This window comes from Dicentrarchus labrax, unplaced genomic scaffold, assembly GCF_905237075.1.
Source record: "Dicentrarchus labrax unplaced genomic scaffold, dlabrax2021, whole genome shotgun sequence".
In the NCBI taxonomy this organism is placed as follows: Eukaryota; Metazoa; Chordata; class Actinopteri; family Moronidae; genus Dicentrarchus; species Dicentrarchus labrax.
Window position 1 is genome coordinate 13757479 of NW_026136709.1, and position 17980 is coordinate 13775458.

Sequence of the window (17980 nt, forward strand, 5' to 3'; positions counted from 1 at the left end):
GAGAACGTTGTCACTAATCTTGTTTGCATATGCAGCTTAACCAGTTGTTCATTTATGTCCATTGCAGAGCAAATATAGTCGACTGTTGAATATTAGTTCATGTCATTCAGTAGAGGTTGATAAATGAAACATAAGCCATAGGACTTGGAGGAGGTTTCCATCAGCGAGCTCCCTGTTTCTCCACCGCTCGCCTGTGCTGAAGGATCTGGTTTCACACACCTGTTGACTGTGCATCCAGTGTGTTGTGTGGCTCTACACGGTTTGTGTGTCTGCTGCTGTGTTTAATAAGGAGGTTTTTGTTATGAAGGTAAAAGAGGATGGATCTTAAACGGAAATCAGGAATTAGATAATAGAGGCTTGAAGGGATGCCTGTGTCATGGGCGCAGAGAGCGAGGAGAACGAGCAGAATGGCGGGGATGATCATGCATCTCAACAGGACGCTGCCAGTGTGAGTAAAGATATAAATCCCTGATGTAGTGTTATTTTTCAAGAAGCTCTGTGACTAAAACTACAGTATTTTAAATTCTTCTGTCACATTTTTTAATCCAGCTGTTTCTCCAGATTAAACCTTGGAAGATTTGAGTGGACAGTCTAGTGTAGTTTACACATCAAAAGCCTTTTGAAGTCACATCTTTTGTCATGTTGCTTGATTAAAAATATGTGTCAAATAGATTAAACAGTGTTTTCCTGTGGGAATCTATACCCAGCTAACTTGTGATGGATGAAGTGCCTCTTGCACAGTATGCGATGACAATGAATAATATATGTGCATTGGGTAACTTAATGAGCACCGAGGGCTGCATCTGATGGAGTTACCGCTGCTGCCAGGCATTCCCCTCTACAGGCTAAAGCGACCAGTAATGGAGCATCAGTAGCTGTAGACACAAGATCACATAATTTGTGGCAGCTCAACAGCTCAATGTGAACATTTTATTTGATTTTATGAACGCTGATGTTATTTCAGTGTCTACTCTGACATAACAAAGATCTTGTACTAGTTAAAACACTGCTCACCCATGTCTCAGGGTTGATATTGTTCAGGCCACTGTAATGTAAACCAGCTGACCAGGATAAGGTACAGTGATCAGAGATGAATGGCAGCAACGTGATTATGTTTCTCCGGCAATTTAACCTGCTTATGGTCCTTGTGCCCTTTTGTCCCAATCCTGAGGGCTCTGATACACTTGGCGAGAGATCTACAATATCAGGAGACACTAGTTTCTGGTTTTCATATCACTTCAGCATCATTACCCACATCCCTATTAGAATGCACACAGATTGAAGTGACAGCTTGAAAGGGCAAGTAAGAATTACTGCTACCATTATGGCACTTTGCATTACTGTATGAATGTGTCCCCTCCCTCTGGCTGTAGATTGCAGATGTGTCTGTGGAGGTGGCCACCGTTGACCACACTCTGCAGAAACTCTGCCGGAAGTACAGAAGGACTAGACGGAAGCCCAAGGGTCTGAAGAGGCTGTTGGCCTATCTGTTGAACGTCCCACACCTCGCTATCATCGTCACAGCAGTGATATTTGTGGTGGTCGTTATTGTGTGGTCACTGCTGTGGGTCTACATATGTAAGTGAAATGATTCTTCTACTTAAATCCCACAAAATGAATACATTAGTATCTTTAACTGTGCCATTTTCTAATTCAATTCAAATTTTGACCTGATTTCCTTAGTCCGCAGGGAAAGCAACAACGGAGTGTATTTTGCCGGCATGTTCCGCGTTGCCAACGTGGAGTTTATCCCAGAGTACCGCCAGGCAGAATCTCAAGAGTTTGTATCCATGGCAAGCAAGATACAACATGTGGTATGTATCAATGTAACCCTGTTATTTACGTGATTAGTGGTTTAGTGCTGAACATGAGATCTGAGAATGTCTTAGTGTTAATTGCTGGTGTCTGCTGGTGTAGGTGAGCAATGTGTACAAGATGTCCTCAGTGGCCAGACTCTACAAGCAAGCTGTCATCTCAGACCTCAGGTAGAGTAGCATATTAGTCATCGTCACCATAAAGCAAAAAAGCTGATATTTTTGATTTAGTTTGTGCTTTTGAGCAGCACAATCCGTTTTCCTCACCCAGTAACAACGACAAGGGCGGTGTGCTGGTTCATTTCTGGATGGTGTTTGTGGTGCCTCAACTAAAGAGCCCAGCAGTGTGTGAGGAGTGTATAGGAGCCATTTTCAGAGACTCGGTCCATACCAGCATGATGAACAGGTCCTCTGTAGGCTACCTGCTGGGTCTCCCAGTGGATATAGACTCCATCCTCATCAATGGTTCGTTGGTGTGTTTACAATTGTATCCTAAGTGTGTTTAATAATCCTGAGACTGATTGTTGTGTTTTTCCTGCAGCTGTTCAACGATCAGATTATTCTTCAGGAGCAGGTAGGTGAAATGGCTTAAGTTATCTGTAATAAAAGTTACAGTGCACAACATATTGTGAGTTTTTTCTGTCCCTCCTCTCAGGCTCACAGTGTGTAGAAAAGCTGTATGCCAACCTTCCTGGAGCGAGTGTTCCTTTAAACGTCTTCTCGTCATGGGGTGGTGTGAGTTGCCTCGTAAAACTCACCGCTGTCCCCGGCTCTCTGATCCGTCTGACCGTCACCTCGTTCCTCATTGAGCCCAGCGACTGTGTCAGTGATGCCCTGACTGTGTACGACGCTCTGCTGCCCATGAGAGGGCGCATTCTGCACAGGTGAGTCTGCTTCCAATAGACAGCTGATTTCTCTGGGCCTGTTGCCTTACAGACCTCATGTTTCCCCACATATTACAGCTGTAAACAATTCAGAAGTTCTGTAAAACACTGCGTATACTAAAGAGTATCTCTGTGCTGCAGGCTGTGTGAGCCAATGTCCAGCTCCTTCTCCTTGGTGTCTACCTCCAATGTCATGTTACTGTCCTTCAGGATGACTAATGGCAACAAGAGCTTCAGAGGACACTTTGAGGCCATCGCCGAGGAACGTACGACATTATTTACCTGGTTATTTTATATGCCAGTGGTTCTCAACCTTTTTTGGCTTATGTCCACGTAAAATGAAGTAATGTCTGTGTGACACCCCTCAACACATATTTAACACAAGATTGTACAGGATTTAAGTGATCATTCCCCTCTCAAATGTAATTAACGAGACCTGAAGGGATCAAATTACCTATGATTTCACAAGAAAAGGGATTATAGAACTCAGAAAAAAAGAAACATTATTTCGCATATAAGAAGATCTTTTTTACTCTCCCCTGTTTCATTTATTATCCAGACTCTGGGTGTCTTAGTCCGCAGATTGTCAACCACTGTTATATGCAACAGTGCTGTGTAACATACAGTATTTGCTGGAGGAGGAATCCTGAAGCATGTCTCTGTCTCTCTCAGTGTGTATGTCTCAAATTGAGACCCAGTTAGACCCAGACATCACTGGTCAGATCTACAGCCCCTTCCACCCCAGCCTTATGCCCCCACAGTGCTCCTGCACCTGGAACTTTGAGGTAGCACGCACACACACATCCTTGCATGTCTTATCCGGTGACTTAAAATAGCTTTTTATTAATTTCTGTATTGTGTTTATGTTTTATTCCAGACCCCTAACAGTGCATTAGGAGTTGCTCTGCAGTTTCAGAACTATGTATTGAAACCAAAGGACATAAATGGCTGTGACCAAGGCTGGTGGAAGGTCAATGAAATCATGTATGTGGGTACAGCTACATGCATTTGAAAAATCAAACACATAATAAAATGTACACTGAACTATTTTATATAATTCTGTCCAAATATGTACAACCATAGATGGAAGAAACCATCTTATCAAATACGTTATCTAGGGGTTATTTTTACATTGTATTCAATTGTGCATGTACTAACAACATCCTGTGATGGTTCGTTGATGGTTGCTTTCTTTCCACAGTTTCTGTGGCAGCTACGTGGGACACCACACGGTGTTTCGGATCGCTGACCACAGCCCCGAGGTGGAGTTTCGCTGCAGCTCACGTAACTCGGTTCAGCCTTTTCAGGCGTCCTACAGCAGCTACAATATCAGCCAACGTAAGCACTGCAGGGCCCAGACTGTGACTCACTCTAACAGCCAGGATACAGCGTAGGAAATGACAGATCAGAGGTGTTTCATTGTACTTGTAGTGTGGATGTGAGTTAATGACTTTGTTTTGAAGTGGATTCTAAAAATTACAACCTTACTACTACCTTAGAGAGAGAAACATTGGAAAAATACACATAAATACATTGTATTTTCATATGAAAAAGAGGGATGAAAATGATTAAATAAAACTAGTTTTGTTACTCCACTAAATATATACAATTTTATTAGATTTTAATCTGCATACATTTTTTCATTTTTTATTTAAAGGGTTTAGTTCTATTTGTCTTCTAGCGTCTTCCCTATCATGTCTATTATAACCTCTCCTTCTCCGCTCATGTGTGCACCAGCCTGTCCAGAGAGCCACTTCTTGTGCTCCACAGGACTGTGTGTGGAGAAGAGTCGACGCTGCGACGGTCTGGACGACTGCCAGGATGAGAGTGACGAGGTTTTCTGCTGTAAGTCGTTGCATAAGTTACATAACACTGGTTGTTTAAAAGATTAAGGAATCATGTGTTTAATTATGTTTGCCTGAGGAATCTTGCATTGGAAAAATGTTGTATATGTTCACAGCGAGGCCCATAAAGAACTGTGGGGGCAACAGTCCTCTTCATCCTCTGTTTGTATGCAATGGAGAGACAGACTGCACCAATGGAATAGATGAGCTCAACTGCACTCAGGGTATGAATTTCTACAAAAGTAGAATATATATGCCCTTTCACACTTTAAACACAGATAATTGCAATATGTTCTCTGCTTTTGTCAGAAACAACCTGCTCTGCAATCAGGTATCAATGCAACAGTGGCTCCTGCATCCTGAAGAAGAATGCGAAGTGCGATGGTGTTCCTGACTGTCAGGACCGCAGTGATGAGGCCGACTGTGGTGAGCGCGCTGCCTTACCTGCTCCATGTGCACATCCTGAAGTCACAGCCAAAAGAAAAACAATATTTTTATATATATACCACTTTAGACTTTTTGGCAGCACTTTACATTACAGCTCGGTAATAGTGGGCTAATAGTTTGATAATAAAGAAGTAATAATTAGGTAATACTGTATTACCTTAAAACAAAGGATTATAATAATGGATAGTGGATACATGTGGTATGGTGCAATGGGGCAAAACTGTTTAGTTTTTGTGAGACAATTTATGTGCAATTTATTAATTTTAAAGAAGCTCAGAATTATGTTCAACCTGCATTATTAAACATTAAATATATGTTGAATTATTGAAGTAAGATGCTGGTTCCTCCACTTTCTCATCATCACCTTAATTGTTTGCCTTTCCACCGTCATAACTGTCAGACGCCTTCTGTCAGTAACATGTCTTCAAGTTGTTGTTATCCACTAAAATTAAGACCAGTTCAATGATTTATCAACTCAACCTAAACTACAGTTGCATTTGGTCTCACCTGAACTGTTTCTTATTGAAGCATTTGGTACACAGTGACTATACTGCCAAGTTCTCTGCCAGATCCTTTGTGTGGCTTCATGAGAAAGTTGTTTTTTATTTTATAATCCACTGGGCAGCGTGCTCCAAACCTGCTGACCTGCAGCACTGAGGTGACCCAGCTGTAATAGCTTTCTGTGTTTGCTGTTACTTTATCATGATGGGGTCTCAAGTCGATGGGAACAGGCTTGTCTTTGATCACCCACTGATACTGGGCATACTGCACATGCACGCATTCACACACACACGCACACACACACACACACACACACACACACACACACACACACACACACACACACACACACACACACACACACACACGTCAAAGCTCTACTTTTTAATAAGGCAGCAGCAGACCTGCCTGTCATGGTGATGACTCAGCATGTCAGCATAGTGGTTAATGTTGGTGACACACACTCATACTGTAAACTCACACTGATACAGGCACACTGTGCACATTTAATCCCTAATAGATCTATAAACTGTACATAATAACAACAACATGTATTGTTTTGTATCTCTCACTGAAGGAGACTCATTTGTTTGAGGCAATAATTGTAACCACAGTATGAAGATATATAGTATACTACACATGTCCATATATACTGTACACTCATTAAGGGCCTTTTTGCACATGCACATACATAAACTTTGTGCTCCTTTACCATAAAACCAAAGTCCAGAGTATAATATAACCAGTATAACCATCACTGTGTGCTCCTCAGCCTGTGGTCGGCCCTCCCTGGTGAGGAAGGTGGACTCCTCTACAGGAGCTGCGCGTATTGTGGGTGGAGTTAACTCTGCAGAGGGGGAGTGGCCGTGGCAGGTCAGCCTCCTCTTCTCTGGAATGGTGTACTGTGGTGCTTCTGTCCTCACCTCTGATTGGCTCATCTCAGCAGCACACTGCTTCAGCAAGGAAAGGCAAGTCACTCTCAGCACAGATTAACAACGTCCTGTAATTGTTATATGACCACTGTAATGGCTGTGGTGTGTATAAAAAAATCTGATTGATTTAATATACAAAGCAGCAGGTCTACAAACATGTCACAAGTTGTGTGTGGATATAAGTTGTGAGCATTTTAACCACAGGAGTGGGTTTAACTTCTCAATTTAGTTTTGTTTTAACACATTTTGGACACTCAAAGATGTAAAAGTATGCAATACTTCACAAGAAAAATGCAAAACTGACAGGAAAATGGGACAGAAATTAAATATAATATGACCAAAACATATGAAATAAGGAAAAACCAGATTAATTACTTCTTCATATTATTAGTAATTCGTATTTTTACCTCATTATGTCAAAATATGAAACCTTAACATCCAGCAGGTGATAATGATAAAAGATAATGATATCTGTTGTTATGTTTTTATCACATTTCAACATTTATACGACATTATATCATATCATGTTATATATAAGTTATAGTTCATCTGTCAATTATTACATTATCAGATAAAAGGTTTCTGGCTCATTCTATTGAGTTTATGAACAAACCTGTCATTTACTGTAAAGTCATTTACTGTAAAGTCATTTACTGTATATGTCATCTCACATTATCAACTTTTATTAGATACAGTAGGCTATAATCTACAACACCTTCAGTGCCTTTGACCCTTGACTTTCACTCTCCCAGGCTGTCTGACCCCCGCTACTGGAGCGCTCACCTCGGCATGCTGACACAGGGCAGTGCCAAACACGTGGCAGATATCCAGCGGATTGTGGTGCACGAGTATTACAACACACACACTTTTGACTATGACATTGCCCTGCTGCAGCTGAAGAGGCCCTGGCCTCCCTCCCTCAGCCCACTGATCCAGCCTGTGTGCCTGCCTCCTGCCTCCCACACTGTAACCGACAGCCACCGCTGCTGGGTCACCGGGTGGGGATACCGCTCAGAGGACGGTGAGAGTCACTTTTATACTTTGATATAACTATAATATCCTTGTGGGGGTTTGTCTGACAGGGCTAGTTTACATGCAATGATCTAAAAACACAGTAGTAATACAGAAAGTAACAAAAAGTGAATGTTATATGCAGTATTTAGGCAGGACAATGACTAAAGCCTAAAGACTATAGCCCCCAAAATGTGTAAATATCTATCAATTGTATGATTTACGTCCACATCTTGCCCCATCTACAGACAAAGTGCTGCCCTCAGTGCTGCAGAAAGCAGAGGTGTCTCTACTGAGCCAGACTGAGTGCAAGAAGAGCTACGGACCTGTCTCACCACGCATGCTGTGTGCCGGGGTGCCCTCAGGAGAGCGGGACGCCTGCAGGGTGAGCTCATATCTGACTGAATACACTGGCATAAAAAAAGTTGGTGTATTCTTTGTGAATCAACTGCACTCTTTGTGTCTCAGGGCGACTCAGGGGGTCCTCTGTCCTGTCAGGCACCAGGCGGGGGTCGCTGGTTCCTGATTGGCATCGTCAGCTGGGGGACGGGCTGTGGCAGACCACACCTGCCTGGGGTCTACACCAGGGTCAACAAGTTTACCTCCTGGATCTACAGCCATATCAGCTGACATGATATCTATTCATTCACTGCCAGCAGATGTTTCAATATTTTGTCGCTCACACCAAACAATAAAAAAAAAACAATCAGATACAGTGTGCTGTGTATTTATATTAACTGCCTTTTGCTGATATTACAAGGTGTTATTAATGTGGGACTCAGACAGACCCTCAACAAAGCAAAAAGTGAGACAAAGTGCCTTGAACATTTTTAATTTTCCTCAGGTATCTATGCTGCATTCCTGCTTCCAGCTCTGAGACTGCGAGACCGTGTTTCAGCCTCACAATGGGCAAGTTTGGTGCCAGATGTGTAATTGCAGGTTCTCTCTTGCTTTGTGGCCCTGTGGAGCATCCAAGGACACAGCAGCCAAGCTCCAATTGTAATACCAAGCACACGTTTCCCTCAAGCACCCTTTTGTCCCTCTTTAGCTTTACTCCCATTGCATACACAGCGAGGAAGTTTGCCCACAATATCTGTCGCACGGATGGCTGTGCGGATTGTACCCGTTCATAGTGGTCTCATTGTCCGCGCACTGCATTCTGGGGCTCCGTGTGACACCTGCCGCCCAGTTCAGGTAAACGGGAGGCGGTGAATGCCCCGCCGCGTCCGAGCCGCTCAGGTCGGATTTCTGCGCTTTTTTCAAAGGAAGCGACAGCGGGGGTTTCCTCTCTCTCCATCGTTTCTATGCCTGAGGTATTGTTGCATATCGCCTCTCCGGAGCTGAACGGGACAGTGCCATGAGGACTCTCCCCGAAAGCAAAACTTGCGAAGTGTACTGCGTCTCCGGCCATGGACACAGCTCCGCTGCACAGGTAAGCCATCACCGTGCTCTTTTCATTGCGCGTAAAAGACGGTGCCAAGCGGGACTTTGCTTTCTGCTGGAGCTGTTTTTCTCAATATATTCTATCTATATCACAAGAAAAAGTCTATTTATTCAACTTCTGGAAACTTTTTTGCAATGCCAGAGGGGATGCATAATAATCAGAACCTGTCAAGCTGACTCAGACATGGTTCTTCTTAATTGTGAAACCCGTCTCTAGGGGTAAGTGGGTCTCTTTCTCATGAATGTCCGTGTCGGCGTGAGCCACTTGATTGAGTGCTGACACCGCAGAGCCCAGGCCGTGGGAAAGCAGACTCCTCCAGCCACGCTTTGTCTGCTCCCCCGGGGAATCCTGCCAACCCCTTAAATGTTTAAGGAGATCCTTTCAGCTCAAAGATGTTCACCGTTACTCTCAGTAAATCAGTGTCTGCTCAGCCATAAAAATCTCTGTCTCATTGATTTTGGCACATAGGCTGCTTTTTCTTTATTGCCCCTCTGCTGCGGTCGCATAAAGATCAAATCCAGACAATTAGAAGCAACTTGAGCACAGACATAAAAAGCTGGTATGATATTTGAGTCATGTCCTTGTCTTTCTGGAAGGGAGAGGGGGAGTTGAAGGAGCCCACCCAGTGGCTAAGCCCCCCCACGAAGCCTGAGGACCAGGCAGAGCAGAAGGTGGAGGGGGGGCGAGCTCCTGCCTGTGGCTCCTGGAGGAGATGGATGTTAGGTCTTCTGCCTTTCTTTCCCTTAACTGCCGCCATTGCACTGACTCTCCACTTCTTAACATGTAAGTACAGACCTGCTTTTGTGTTTTAGACTTTTCTTAGATATCTCCTGTCCTTTAAAATGTTTCTACTTTTTTATTTTCAAGTGTTTATTTTGACTTACACCCACAGTCGCACAGGTGCACCTGTCTCAAATCTCTACCTCCTCCTCCTCCTCCTCCTCTCCAGCTCCGCCCTCCTCAGTGTTCTTCCTCGGTGGCAGCATGGAGTTCCCAAACCTGAGCTTCTCCTCAGAGCTGACTGACTCCACCTCCCCTCAGTTCCGCCTGCAGGCTCAGGCTTTGAACCATTATGTAAGTGGGACGGTGGACTGTTCCGTCACTGCCTCACCTCTGAATGACACTTTAGAGAGCTGCTCAACTTTCCCGCTCTGGTCTGAAGCTGATGTTGCTGCTCTGACTCTGACATTGTACGCTACAGCAGACTGCTAGTCTCTTTTTATGCTGCGCTTTCAAGACACTGCTGCCCTCTTTCTCCTCCCCATTCGCCTCTCTTGTTGTCTGTCTTTGCATTCTTATTCGTTTGCTTTTCTCTTTATCGGCTTTGTCCTCCTCTCTCTCTTTTTCTGTTTTTTTTTTTTTCTGCACACCACTTTTCTCTCTTCTGTCCCTCTCTCTGTCTCTCTCTGGTGGTGTTAAATGTAAAGCTGAAACAGGAGCTGGGCACAGTGTGTGTGTGAGTTCCCGAGACCCCCTGGGACAGGGCCCTTTCAGGGCTGAGGACAAGCCCGGCATTTGTGAGCCCAGCTAGGCCGAGGCAGCAAGAGTGAGAGGAAGAGCAGGCCTTCAATAAAAACATTGTCTGTTTAGCTTTCACACAATCAGCCACTCTGTGCGCCGTACACTACAGAGAGGAGGAGAACCTCTGTTTGACGCTGGGATTGAGAGGGAGAGACAGGGCAGTAGGGCATGCTGGGATGACAGCAGGATTAGGGATATGAGAGGGGGAGTTTGGGTTTTGGAGCAAAAGGTCAGATGCAAGGCTGCACATTGTCGCTGGGCAGTGGCGAAATGGCAAATTGATAGCTGTGAATCCACAAAAATCTGCAGCGACATAGTGTTATGTTCCTTTAATCAGCTGTGAGGGTGAGTTAGCAGGCTTGTTAAGTGGTCATAGTATCTGTGCGGCCATCTATTCATTAAAGAACAGGTGAACTCAAGGCCCATACCACCTAGGGCCCTACCACTACACGCCTGGCAGGTAGAGACACAATGGAGCTCTGTGGTGATGAAAGTCAACATACACACATGCAGAGTTTGATACACACACACACACACACAAGAACAATGCCACCCCTGGTCGAACATGGAGCCCGAGTTAAGGCTGCATGTTCGACCAGGGGTGTTCATGTGTTGCTTACACTTACAAAGTGACTTCACTTGCACCGCTGTGATGTCACACAGTGGTCAAACCTCCTTTTTTGTCTTTTAAAAACAGTTCTCAGAACTCTACGAGTCCTCGCCGTGGAGCTCTTACCACCTGCACTCAGGAATTACTGCCTTCAGGTATGCCGCAACAACAAAAAAAACCTACTGATGAAATAAAATGTGCAACAGTTCATACATAAAAAGAAAATGTATGACAACCACACACCGGCCAGAATAGCAACATTGTAAACCCTTTTGTGTGACAGTGAAGGAGCAGAAGGGCTCAACGTCTTCTACTGGAGTAAATTCTCGGCCCCGGACGACGTTGCGATGGCGATCCGGAGGTCCAGCCCAGAGAGGCTGCAGCGCAGGCTTCCCGGCAGCAACAAGGTGCTGCGGGACAGCCGCAATGAGCAGCGCTATTACATGGAGCAAGATGACAACATGCTCCACCTGCTGGGTAGAGGCTCTCATTGTTGTCTGCATACATACAGTACATGCCCATTAACCACACGTATACTACCTATACATGTTCTGGCATCTGTAGTTTCAGCACTATGCAATATAGTATATTATGTCAATTTAAACTACTAATAAATAGGTTAAAAACTCTACAAATGTTCAACACGCCATTACATTTCAATTAGAAACACTTAAATTCACAGCTAAATTCACTTTTATTTTACTCATGGTTGTATTTAATTGTATTATTAAGTATTAATAATGGGGTTTTATAGAGTATTTTGACATCTTCTGTGTGTGTATGAAGGTTTGGACCCTGATGACTTTGAATCAGATGAAAAATCAGACAAGAGTAAGAATCCAAACAGCATCCAGAGTGGGAAGTGGCAGCTTGGCTTCCAAGGTGAGGAGAGCACGCCTCCGACTTTATATTAAACACCTAGAGAAAAAGTATCACTAAGGAAGACTGTCTGACTGTCAGAGCTTTGTTTAACTGAGGCCCATCCAAGGGTTTACCATAATCCGGCTGAACTTTGTATTTGGTATGTTATTCATGACCAACCATAACATTATAACACTGAATAAATGTTTCAATCTTTTCCTCTGTCTAGCAATGTCATTTGACCTCTATGCCAAATATGGCAACAACCGCACCCTGAGCCTTGTGAGTCCCAAGAAGCCGTACTACCAGTGGCGTCTTCGTGTGCCATCAGGCCATGTGGTTCGACTGGTCATCCTCACCCTGCATGGTGCCGCACCAGGAAGCTGCACCGCCCACAAGCTGTCAGCCTACGACTTCTTACTTCCGTTACAGAACAAGATAATCGCCAGGTAAAGACGTTTTATAATCTGCACTGACCTCATCTCTTTAATATGTGTCTCATTAATACATATCCCGGACGCATTTGCCTTTCTCAGGTGGTGTGGGCTGCCTATTTCGGGTTCGTCCCCCGTCATGAAGCTGACATCCTCTGGGAATGTGATGTTGGTCACCTTCTCCTTCAGCAGACAGAGGGATGGAGCAATCTTCAAAGCGTACTTCCAAGCCATCCCGAAAGCAGGTTTGACTGCAAAGACAAACGCAAACACAGTACTATCTAAGGTCTACAAATCTTGTTGATGTTCTTCCTGGAATGACTTATTTCCACTGATTAGCATATGTAGAGCAAAGCCGCCTTGGTGTTATTGTGTATTCTGTGCACTTATCTGTGTTACCATCTCCCCCTGCAGGTTGTGGAGGGTCAATTTCCTCCTGGAACGGCTCTATTTCCTCACCCTACTACCCTTCTTATTACCCTCCTAATATAGACTGCACCTGGACACTACGGGTGAGTCACGTGACTGTATGTATACATGCTTGTGAGTGTTAGAAAAAGTGGAATAAGAGAGAGAAAGTGGAAAGTAAAAGAATGAAAGAGTGAATCACCCCTTTGTTATTTAGACTGTCCACATTCCAGCGTGTGAACTCTTTCTTTAGTCGTCTTTGGTTACTTTATCAGGCACCGTTGCCAGGATACCTGATCTCCATGACGATCGTGACGATGGACATTCAGGATTCCCCGTCATCAGATGGCTGCGAGAAAGACTGGCTGGACATCAGTGGGGTCAAGTGAGTTGTGGAGCTGAACTGTGTTGCAACCAAGGTGGCCGTAAACAAGGGTTAGGGTTTGACCTTCGATGTTTTTTGTGGCTGCATGTGGGCGAGTTGAAAGTAAATATTCCTTACTTTACTTGTGCTCCTCTGCATCTAGATTGTGTAATCCAGTGTCAGACAGCAGCAAAAAACGAGTCTACTCCTCGCCTCTCTCCCTCCACTTCCATTCAGACGAATCTCTCACTCACAAGGGCTTCTACTTGCTCTACCGTGCCTTTTCTCCAGAGGGCAGTAAGTAAAATGTGATGCTTTTATTGTGAAGGTGGTGTAAGCTGTGAAGAAATAACTAGCCTTCTCACAATTTGGCCTCACAAAGAAGACTTTCTGTTAGGGTGGATAACGTATATCAGGTCTACTTTTAATGCCAATGAAAGTACTGTACATGCAAGCCTCCTTCTTCTTCTATCTCCAGCCTGTCCCCGCCAGTTTCGCTGTGGAGATGGACGCTGCATCCCCCTGAGGAAGGTGTGTGATGGGGTGAGAGACTGCTCAGATGGACGGGACGAGGCTAGATGCTGTAAGTCTGTTGCCTGAAGACACGACTGTACCTACGTAGCTTTTAATTCTTAACATTTAACTTGAAAGACACTCATTTTTGCATGTGTTTCTGTGTAACACATGTAGCATCCTGCAGGCCAGGTGAAGTGCTGTGTGTGAACGGCCAGTGTAGGCCTCAAAGCAGCCACTGTGTGAGCCAGAGCAGCTGTGCAGACAGCAGTGAGGAGGGCACCTGTGGTGAGTAGTCAACCTTTGTTAACACATGCTTGAGTGTATGTTGAAAATTAAAGCGTATGTGTTTGTTTTCAGGGGGTAAATGTTACCACGTGTGTCCCAATAAGGTCTGTTTGCCAAAGTCTTCAGTGTGTGATGGAGTTATTGACTGCAAAGACCGCAGTGACGAAATCAACTGTACCAGAGCATGTGAGTGTTCATGACGTCACACATCCCTGCATATGTTGTATTTGTGCATGCTATTTTTCTCTATTTTAGGTGCCCTTTGTTTCACTCTGCCTAATTATTCGTTCATTCTCTCTAGACCTTAAAGGCTGCTCCTCATCCTCATACAAATGTGCCAATGGAAAGTGTGTAAGTAAGGTTAACCCTGAGTGTGATGGAGTCAAGGACTGCTACGACGGCTCTGATGAACTGCGCTGTGGTAAGTTCTCAGTTCTTAGACTCCTTTAAATAAAAATTCAGATTTTGTCTCTTCCTCCGTCACCCTGTATGTCTCTCCAACCCAGGCTGTGGCACCAGGCCCAGGAAGCGTACTAAGATAGTAGGTGGCTCTGATGCAGGGGCGGGGTCATGGCCATGGCAGGTCAGCCTCCAGATGGATCGCTACGGCCATGTCTGTGGAGCCACACTGGTCTCCAGCCGCTGGCTTATCTCCGCAGCTCACTGCTTCCAGGACTCAGATGCCATTAAGTAAGGAAGATGCCTGAAAGCCTCACAATGACAATAATAATTTATGTGTGTACTGTGTTCATGCATGTTGTGTCTGTAGATACTCTGATGCTCGTGCGTGGCGGGCCTACATGGGAATGCGTGTGATGACCACGGGGAACAATGGAGCGCTAACCAGACCAATCCGCCGGATCCTCCTCCACCCGCAGTACGACCAGTTCACCTCTGACTACGACATCGCCCTTCTCGAGCTCAGTGCTCCTGTCTTCTTCAACGACTTGGTGCAGCCTGTGTGTGTCCCCGCACCCACACACACCTTCACGACAGGGACCAGCTGCTATGTCACAGGCTGGGGGGTCCTCATGGAGGACGGTAAATCTGCTTAAGAGTATCTGATGAAGCTGTTTTTAGATCTTGCTGTTGTTTTGAAACTTAGATCATAACCCCCATGTTTTTTATTGAATTATAGGTGAGCTGGCCTCTCGCTTACAAGAGGCCTCAGTGAAGATCATCAACAGGAACATATGCAACAAGCTGTATGACGAAGCTGTCACCCCCAGGATGCTGTGCGCTGGGAACCTGCAGGGAGGGGTGGATGCATGTCAGGTGAGTGGGTGTATGAGTGGCATTTATGGGAAAATACTCATTCTCAGAGTTGTAGTGTGATGAAAAGCTGTGATTTACCTTTTAGTCATAACCACAAAATGCACAGTTGCGCTCATTGAATGCAATTTCAGTTTTGTTTTTGTCTAAACTATAACACAATGTGTGTGCAATAAGAAAAACTGAGAAACTCTCTTGGTCAACACGCTCTTTTTCTTCTGCCTTCAGTCTGCGTAAAGGTGCATTTTAGGACCAGACAACAAATGAATTGAGTTATAACAAATCAGCTAATATAATGACTAGCTTGGTTATCAGTTAGCTAATTAACAGATCACAACCACAGCTATAGTGAAAAAGATACCTACAGATAATGAACCTAAAAGGGCATTTGTGGAGTAAATAACGATGTCTGTCAATATTTGTTTGGTTTGACAAAATGGTGGACGCAACGACGTCATTTAAAATGGCAGTAGCAGTTGCCACTAGCAACATAATGTTCAACTGAAGCTAATTGCTATCACTTCCCCTAAAGTTTTAAAGGTCCAGCCTGTAACATTTAGGAGGTATGTTTTCATCAATGTATAATCACCTGAAAATAGGAAATTGTTGTGTTTCCATTACCTTAGAATGAGCAGTTTTTATCTACAGACGCTGCAGGTCGCCATGTTGAACCAATGTTTCTACAGTAGCCCGGAAGGGACAGACCAAAGACTGGCTGTAGATAGTTTTGCGACCACTGTAGTTTCTCCTACAGACTTCACAGCCCGTTCTGTAACTGAATCTGACACTTCACCACTAGATGCCACTAAATCCTACCCACTGCTCCTTTCCTCTAGAGCAGAAAAAAAATATGTATTTGCATCTATTTTCGTGGTTTTGTCTGAATGTGTATCACTGTGCATCGTCCTTCACCTCAGGGAGACTCAGGAGGTCCGTTGGTGTGTCTGGAACGAGGCAGACGGTGGTTCCTGGCCGGGATCGTGAGCTGGGGTGAGGGCTGCGCGAGGCTGAATCGTCCCGGTGTCTACACACAGGTGGTCAAGTTCACTGACTGGATCCATCAGCAGACTAAAGGACAAGTGTGACTGAACACCAGACCGACGTGAACAAAACAACGGACTTACCACACAGGATGAAGGTCTCAGACCTGGAGTCTTCAGACTGTTGTCATGATTGCATGACAACACATTTTCAGTCAGTTTTTTTGGGAGCGTCTCCATGGCAACGGGTCAGCAGGGACAACATCTCTGCTTTTTTTTACAAATCGCCAAACATCAACAGTGGCTATGTTGACATGCACAAAAAAAATCTGCACTTAAACTTGTTATTAAATTAATTTGGTTTTGGTCGCCATACATGATTAATTTGGTTGGAATACAGATTACAAGAAACCCAATTATGATGCAAGATACTGTAACATGACAACACTGTAGGTCAATATTAACTGGTATCACCATGAAATATGTGGGTATGGGATACTTACAAATATTGGGATCCAAATCTTTCCTCCTCATTCATTTTTTAAAGATATTTTTTATTTAAGAAAATGGAATTAGTGATAAAAACAATAAGACAAAAACTCTTATGCACAATGAAATGAGCATGTAATGAGCTGCACTTGCCCCTGCAGACTGTAGAGTGAGGAGCTGCGTCCTCTTAGGGGCAAAATAGAGCAACTATTAGTTGCGAAGGGACATGAAATCCAAATGAAAAGTGGGTAAAATAAACAATTGCTCTGACAACAACTATGTTTAAGTCTCCTCAATCAGATGGACAGGTCAGTACCAGCTGATATCGGGCTAACGACCACTATCCAGGTTATCCTGTGCATGTAAATGTAGCCAATGACTTCCTGTTTTTAATGTCTCTATCCTCTTCTTCCTGTCACAGTTACATTGTTTACTGCAGAGATAGTGACCGTGTCAGGTGTTGCCAACAAAAAAATCACATCAGTCCTTTTATTGAATGTGGAAAGAGTTCTCTCCCCACCAAGTATGTAACCCGTCTGCATTCGTCCATGTACTGTATATGTGTGTTCATGACTCGCTGTATGTGTTTAAGAGTTGTTATTATACTGTATGTGTGTGTATGTGCATTTGTATATCATGAGTTTATCTGAGTCATAGCCTTATATATTCTGTAATTGTAGAGAAGTGAATAATCCCTCAGTTAGGAGGTGATAATATATTTTGCATTTCAGTTTTACTATGATTTAATTTATCTTGTTTGGTGCCTCCTTTGTACTTCATGCTCCGTGAAAAACCTGATGCATTTGATGCTGGTGTAAGGAACAAATAAGATTATCAGGAGAGAAACCGTAAGACTCACTTCATACATTTTCTCCAGATCTCACTTCTCATTCAGATCACATCGCCTCCAAGTGGCCAGTCTGCATCATTGTCTAGAGGGAATGATGCACCTTACACCCAAAGGATTTGAAAAAAAACAAAAAAACACGCAGTTTGCATCATTTGTTAAATGATATCAGATTATATGCCTTTATATTAAAGACACCATTTCCAACACAGCAGGTCAGGCATGTGTTTCTCAACAGCTTTGAGATGGCAAATCTCTACTTCTACAAACAGTAAAGTATGAGCCCCCTGTAGCCAGGGGCGCTGTATAGGGGGGAAATGTTAGGACAATTCCAAGGGCCCATGACTGACAGGGGCCCCAAAAATAGGTAAAAACTAATATAAAATTATTAAACTATCATCATTCAGTATATATATTTCAAATATTATAATAAAATTAATGATCTCTTTGTTTTTACTTGTTTTTGGGAGTAAAAGTTAAATATCCCCATTGACCAAAAAGTAAGCATCCATATTG

At 43.9% G+C, this 17980-nt stretch overlaps 1 protein-coding gene across 1 annotated transcript; it reads left to right on the top strand.

Moving 5' to 3' along the window:
* Positions 1-76: 76 nt before the first annotated feature.
* Positions 77-17673, top strand: LOC127369808 (uncharacterized). The gene is made up of 37 exons (XM_051411545.1): positions 77-448; positions 1374-1578; positions 1684-1814; positions 1918-1985; positions 2086-2279; positions 2356-2388; positions 2470-2698; positions 2840-2964; positions 3371-3483; positions 3576-3682; positions 3900-4036; positions 4436-4543; positions 4659-4766; positions 4852-4968; positions 6263-6458; positions 7175-7443; positions 7682-7818; positions 7902-8061; positions 8747-8865; positions 9474-9660; positions 9827-9951; positions 11096-11163; positions 11292-11485; positions 11795-11890; positions 12099-12318; positions 12406-12548; positions 12718-12815; positions 12987-13096; positions 13239-13372; positions 13554-13658; positions 13766-13876; positions 13949-14062; positions 14178-14297; positions 14383-14566; positions 14646-14917; positions 15015-15151; positions 16066-17673. The coding sequence occupies exons 1-37, from the start codon at positions 377-379 to the stop codon at positions 16231-16233; spliced, it is 5214 nt and encodes a 1737-aa protein (XP_051267505.1). The 5' UTR covers positions 77-376; the 3' UTR covers positions 16234-17673.
* Positions 17674-17980: the final 307 nt, after the last annotated feature.

Coding starts and splice junctions, on each gene's coding strand:
- LOC127369808 (XM_051411545.1), top strand. CDS start 377: ATGGGCGCAGAGAGCGAGGAGAACGAGCAGAATGGCGGGGATGATCAT. Junction 3,683..3,899: donor TGGAAGGTCAATGAAATCAT/GTATGTGGGTAC, acceptor TTCTTTCCACAG/TTTCTGTGGCAGCTACGTGG. Junction 8,062..8,746: donor GATCTACAGCCATATCAGCT/GACATGATATCT, acceptor TCTATGCCTGAG/GTATTGTTGCATATCGCCTC.